General features: G+C 44.2%; 1 protein-coding gene across 1 annotated transcript; it reads right to left on the bottom strand.

The window, feature by feature from the left end:
• Window positions 1-4340: 4340 nt before the first annotated feature.
• Window positions 4341-5505, bottom strand: LOC139380162 (sericin-2-like). Its single transcript, XM_071122606.1, has 2 exons — window positions 5497-5505; window positions 4341-4784 (listed from the first exon to the last, which is right to left on the bottom strand). The coding sequence occupies exons 1-2, from the start codon at window positions 5503-5505 to the stop codon at window positions 4341-4343; spliced, it is 453 nt and encodes a 150-aa protein (XP_070978707.1).
• Window positions 5506-7225: the final 1720 nt, after the last annotated feature.

Here is a 7225-nt window from a genome sequence, read left to right as displayed (position 1 = left end):
TGTGGATCTGTGTAATCTGAGGGAAATATGTGTCTATAATATGGTCATACATTGGGCAGGTTAGGAAGTGCAGCTCAATTTCCACCTCATTTTGTGGGCAGTGAGCACATAGCCTGTCTTCTCTTGAGAGCCATGTCTGCCTACGGCGGCCTTTCTCAATAGCAAGGCTATGCTCACTGAGTCTGTACATAGTCAAAGCTTTCCTTCATTTTGGGTCAGTCACAGTGGTTGGGTATTCTGCCGCTGTGTACTCTCTGTGTAGGGCCAAATAGCATTCTAGTTTGCTCTGTTTTTTTGTTAATTCTTTCCAATGTGTCAAGTAATTATCTTTTTGTTTTCTCATGATTTGGTTGGGTCTAATTGTGCTGTTGTCCTGGGGCTCTGTAGGGTGTGTTTGTGTTTGTAAACAGAGCCCCAGGACTAGCTTTCTTAGGGGACTCTTCTCCAGGTTCATCTCTCTGTAGTTGATGGCTTTGTTATGGAAGGTTTGTGAATCACTTCCTTTTAGTTGGTTATAGAATTTAACGGCTCTTTTCTGGATTTTGATAATTAGTGGGTATCGGCCTAATTCTGCTCTGCATGCATTATTTGGTGTTCTACGTTGTACACAGAGGATATTTTTGCAGAATTCTGCATGCAGAGTCTCAATTTGGTGTTTGTCCCATTTTGTGAAGTCTTGGTTGGTGAGCGGACCCCAGACCTCACAACCATAAAGGGCAATGGGCTCTATGACTGATTCAAGTATTTTTAGCCAAATCCTAATTGGTATGTTGAAATTTATGTTCCTTTTGATGGCATAGAATGCCCTTCTTGCCTTGTCTCTCAGATCGTTCACAGCTTTGTGGAAGTTACCTGTGGCGCTGATGTTTAGGACAAGGTATGGATAGTTTTTTTGTGTGCTCTAGGCCAACAGTGTCTAGATGGAATTTGTATTTGTGGTCCTGGTGACTGGACCTTTTTTGGAACACCATTATTTTGGTCTTACTGAGATTTACTGTCAGGGCCCAGGTCTGACAGAATCTGTGCATAAGATCTAGGTGCTGCTGTAGGCCCTCCTTGGTTGGTGACAGAAGCACCAGATCATCAGCAAACAGCAGACATTTGACTTCAGATTCTAGCAGGGGGAGGCCGGGTGCTGCAGACTTTTCTAGTGCCCGTGCCAGTTCGTTGATATATATGTTGAAGAGGGTGGGGCTTAAGCTGCATCCCTGTCTAACCCCATGACCCTGTGTGAAGAAATGTGTGTGTTTTTTTGCCAATTTTAACCGCGCACTTGTTGTTTGTGTACATGGATTTTATAATGTTGTATGTTTTACCCCCAACACCACTTTCCATCAGTTTGTATAGCAGACCCTCATGCCAAATTGAGTCGAAGGCTTTTTTGAAATCAACAAAGCATGAGAAGACTTTGCCTTTGTTTTGGTTTGTTTGGTTGTCAATTAGGGTGTGCAGGGTGAATACATGGTCTGTTGTACGGTAATTTGGTAAAAAGCCAATTTGACATTTGCTCAGTACATTGTTTTCATTGAGGAAATGTACGAGTCTGCTGTTAATGATAATGCAGAGGATTTTCCCAAGGTTACTGTTGACGCATATCGCATATCTCTCTGTCTGTCTTCAATTTGTCTCCACTTTTGTGGATTGGGGTGATCAGTCCTTGGTTCCAAATATTGGTGAAGATGCAGGAGCTGAGGATGTTCAAACTCTCCCTATCTCTCCCTGTCTGTCTCTATCTCTCCCACCCTCTCCCTCTCCCTATCTCTCCCTGTCTCTCTCATCAGACTGCAGAACAGCAACATCAGCATGCTGACTGACAGAATGAGAAGCTGAGGTCTGGATAACCAGTATGGCTTCATTAGAGCTAAGACTCTCATCCTGCTCTGGGCATTGAAGTGGAAACAGCTTCACTATCTTGTTACAACACAGGGAGGAGGGACAGTTACATGAGTACTGCAAACAAATACTGCAGAAATGAAGAACATGTTGAAGTAAAAGTGTAATCTGCCCAAAATCTCTCCCACATGCTCCTGCTAAAAATCTATATATCTGTTTTTGTATGTAAACATATTGCTTACATTGCAGTGCTGTATAATCTACTATATGTTTCACAAATATAAACTACTGCTGCAATCTGAAGGAGAGGAGCTCTGGTAAATAAGGTGGGAGGGGCTGTAGAAGGACAGGAGCTCCGGTAAATAAGGTGGGAGGGGCTGTAGAAGGACAGGAGCTCCTGTAAATAAGGTGGGAGGGGCTGTAGAAGGACAGGAGCTCTGGTAAATAAGGTGGGAGGGGCTGTAGAAGGACAGGAGCTCCGGTAAATAAGGTGGGAGGGGCTGTAGAAGGACAGGAGCTCCGGTAAATAAGGTGGGAGGGGCTGTAGAAGGACAGGAGCTCTGGTAAATAAGGTGGGAGGGGCTGTAGAAGGACAGGAGCCCTGGTAAATAAGGTGGGAGGGGCTGTAGAAGGACAGGAGCTAACTAGACAGAGATGGGAGTGGCTGTAGAAGGAGGATAAGATGAGATTGAAGAGGAGGACCAGATGAGGGGAATGAGGAAAGGAGGAGGTATTGAGAGAGATCCTACAGTGTGTGTCCATGGACAGGAGCACCTCTACGATATGTACTAGCAGTAGCACACTGTAAAAACAATGATGATGAGTACTGTATATTTCCTGCCCCACAGCTCAAACAGACACAGTCCTGCCCTGGCTGCTACATGTGCCCTCAGTGGAACAGAGGCCTGATGTGTTCTCAGAGATGATGTACAGAGTATAACTGTATGAGTCATAATACCCATAAAACCTAGCGGTAAAACCCAGAAATGTTACCTATAGTTTTTCCACCATTCATTAAAAAACATTTTTCTGGAACTACTTCATATAAGGGCAGTGTTTGGTGTAGACTTACCTTGGCGTTTTGATAACTGCGCCAATCTCTCAGACAAGGTCACTTTGAGAGCCTGTAATTACACCCCCAAAATTAAATACTAATTAGCCGCTAATGTGGCTATCATACAGAACTACACTTCACGTTTTAAGCTTTGATGTAATCACTCAAGGCGCAGGGTGGGAAAAACCTCCACATTTTTCCATGCAAACTCTCATCGACAAGTAGCAAGCAACCTAGCGAGTAGATATTATAGCCTTTTTAGTTTCTCGTATATTTCTTGCGTGTATTCTTGTTTAGCATTTTTTAAAGTAAGCTACCTTAGCATTTCTTTTATGACTATATTTGTATTTTATTACCTTTTGCAGCTAACTAGATAACCTTAGGTCTCTCCGACAATCAGAAGCGGACGGTTCTGTGCTATCGACCGGATTGTAACCACTACTCCGATAAGCAAACATTCGTATTTGATTGTTTTCCCGACCTCTGTAAGCGAGAGGAGTTGCTGGAGCTGTGTGATAAGACCTGTTTGATAGCTGCTTTAAATTTCTAGGGAGGGGTTTAAAAAATGAGGTTAAAAATCTGTGGTTACCTAGATGCTTTCTAAAATTAGCTAGATAACCACTGGCTGTAGTTATGAGTACAACGCACGTTAACTTCCTTACAAGTAAAAATAAAACCAGCATAGGCTAGCATAATGACTGTTGTGACCTTTTAATTTGGACAAATCCTTTGTGAGCTAGCCAGCTAGTTAACGTCAGCTCAAGGTTTTTGTAGTCAAACCTTTTCACGTGACGACATGCTAACTAGTGTTAGCTCACTCAGGCAGGGATATATCTAGCTAAATATCACCTGGTGGGCTACCTAATTAGGCACATTGGTTGACTAGTTGTCTACATTAGCTAACGTTCAATAGCTTAATGGACCGTATCTCACCTTGGTGTAGTCTGACTTTCCTAATGGGCAGTGACATGCTAGCGAATGTGCCTAATGTTAGCAATTGGCACTATCTAGCTAACGTTAAGTATCCCTGTCCTGGCAGACTAGCTAGCATATCACCACGCGTGGTGTCTGGGGAAATGTCTGACTAGGCAAACCAGTAGCTAACGTAACGAGCTAGCTAAACGTTATCCACCATGACAGAAGAGGAGGATCCAGACTCATCCACCGTGATAGAAGAGGAGGATCCAGACTCATCCACCATGATAGAAGAGGAGGATCCAGACTCATCCACTGTGATAGAAGAGGAGGATCCAAACTCATCCACCGTGACAGAAGAGAAGGGGCCAGACTCATCCACCATGATAGAAGAGGAGGATCCAAACTGAGGAGGATCCAGACTCATCCACCATGACAAAAGAGGAGGGTCCAGACTCATCCACCGTGACAGAAGAGGAGGATTGAGACTGAGGAGGATCCAGACTCATCAACCGTGACAGAAGAGGAGGATCCAGACTCATCCACCGTGACAGAAGAGGAGGATTGAGACTGAGGAGGATCCAGACTCATCAACCGTGACAGAAGAGGAGGATCCAGACTCAGCCACCATGATAGAAGAGGAGGATCGAGACTCATCCACCATGACAGAAGAGGCGAATCCAGACTCATCCACCGTGACAGAAGAGGAGGATCCAGACTCATCCACCATGACAGAAGAGGCGGATCCAGACTCATCCACTGTGACAGAAGAGGAGGATCCAGACTCATCCACCGTGACAGAAGAGGAGGATCCAGACTCATCCACCATGACAGAAGAGGAGGATCCAGACTCATCCACCGTGACAGAAGAGGAGGATCCAGACTCATCCACCGTGACAGAAGAGGAGGATCCAGACTCATCCACTGTGACAGAAGAGGGAGACCCAGACTCATCCACCTTGACAGAAGAGGAAGATCCAGACTGTTGATTGGGAAACAAGAACAAACAATGAGTTATGAGGAAGGGTGTTGAGGGACCACTTGTCACATTCTCCAAGGTGTGTTTGTGTTCTGATAAACAATGCATTTTCTGTCCAAATTTTCTGTCCAAATTTGATACAGCTTTGAAAAATACCCATCATAGAGACAGGACTGATATAGGACTAACACCATAGAGACAGGACTGATATAGGACTAACCCCATAGACACAGGCCTGATATAGGTCTAACACCATAGAGACAGGACTGATGTAGGACTAACACCATAGAGACAGGACTGATATAGGACTAACACCCATAGAGACAGGACTGATATAGGACTAACACCATAGAGACAGGACTGATATATGACTAACACCATAGAGACAGGACTGATATATGACTAACACCATAGAGACAGGACTGATATAGGACTAACACCATAGAGACAGGACTGATATAGGATTTTCACCATAGAGACAGGACTGATATAGGACTAACACCATAGAGATAGGACTGATATAGGACTAACACCATAGAGACAGGACTGATATAGGACTAACACCATAGACACAGGACTGATATAAGACTTGTCATGGTTAATTCACCTGAATGGGTTTCAGGTCTGATTCCCTTCATATATATGCTGATATTCAACTATTCACAGAGCTATGAGCTTTAGCTGGGCTTTTCAGAGAGCAAGGAGCTGACCTCACACAATCCATGGTTATTATATACACAGTGGAAATTAATTCATAACCCAAATACATTTTCACCTGCGCCTTTGGACTTTTCTGGGCTCTGTTGGTCTTCCATGGGGTAAACGGTAAACACCTTTATGCAGCTCAAAGAAACAAGAATCCAAACCGGTTTAGGAGAAGAGAAACAGATAGAGAGAGACGTGTCAAACTGCTTAGCATTTTAACCTGACCTCACGTTGCTACCACTCAGTTACCCCCTCCCCCCTCTGATATAAAACCATTATCCCACAACAATGGAGCCACATATTAATCTAAAAAGATTCAGGCCTGATGGCCTTCATCAGTATTCACAGCTGGTTTAAATAGATTCAGGAGGCTTGATGGCCTCCATCAGTATTCACAGCTGGTTTAAATAGATTCAGGCCTGATGGCCTCCATCAGTATTCACAGCTGGTTTAAATAGATTCAGGAGGCTTGATGACTTCCATCAGTATTCACAGCTGGTTTAAATAGATTCAGGCCTGATGGCCTCCATCAGTATTCACAGCTGGTTTAAATAGATTCAGGAGGCTTGATGGCCTCCATCAGTATTCACAGCTGGTTTAAATAGATTCAGGCCTGATGGCCTCCATCAGTATTCACAGCTGGTTTAAATAGATTCAGGCCTGATGGCCTCCATCAGTATTCACAGCTGGTTTAAATAGATTCAGGAGGCTTGATGACCTCCATCAGTATTGGAAGGAGGGAGGTGGTGGAATGAGAGAAGACAGTCTGTCTACCATCAACAACATACAGGCCAGTCTGTCTACCATCAACAACATGTAGGCCCGTCTGTCTACCATCAACAACATACAGGCCAGTCTGTCTACCATCAACAACATACAGGCCAGTCTGTCTACCATCAACAATATACAGGCCAGTCTGTCTACCATCAACAACATACAGGCCAGTCTGTCTACCATCAACAACATACAGGCCAGTCTGTCTACCATCAACAACATGCAGGCCAGACTGTCTACCATCAACAACATACAGGCCAGTCTGTCTACCATCAACAACATACAGGCCAGTCTGTCTACCATCAACAACATACAGGCCAATCTGTCTACCATCAACAACATACAGGCCAGACTATCTACCATCAACAACATGCAGGCCAGTCTGTCTACCATCAACAACATACAGGCCAGTCTGTCTACCATCAACAACATACAGGCCAGTCTGTCTACCATCAACAACATACAGGCCAATCTGTCTACCATCAACAACATACAGGCCAGACTATCTACCATCAACAACATGCAGGCCCGTCTGTCTACCATCAACAACATACAGGCCAGTCTGTCTATCAACAACATACAGGCCAGTCTGTCTATCAACAACATGCAGGCCAGTCTGTCTACCATCAACAACATACAGGCCAGTCTGTCTACCATCAACAACATACAGGTCAGTCTGTCTACCATCAACAACATACAGGCCAGTCTGTCTACCATCAACAACATGCAAGCCAGTCTGTCTACCATCAACAACATGCAGACCAGACTATCTACCATCAACAACATGCAGGCCAGTCTGTCTACCATCAACAACATACAGGCCAATCTGTCTACCATCAACAACATGCAGGCCCATCTTTCCTGGTTGAGGGTTGAGGAGAAATTAACTACTTCTCTACTGGTTTTATGAGAAAGATTACTGTGATTAAAATTCCAGATCAAATAACATTCAGCTCAGACACCCA

The sequence above is a fragment of the Oncorhynchus clarkii genome, chromosome 22 (assembly GCF_045791955.1).
Source record: "Oncorhynchus clarkii lewisi isolate Uvic-CL-2024 chromosome 22, UVic_Ocla_1.0, whole genome shotgun sequence".
Classification (NCBI taxonomy): Eukaryota; Metazoa; Chordata; class Actinopteri; order Salmoniformes; family Salmonidae; genus Oncorhynchus; species Oncorhynchus clarkii.
Note: the sequence above shows the minus strand (reverse complement) of the source record. Positions and strands in the feature narration are given on the sequence as shown.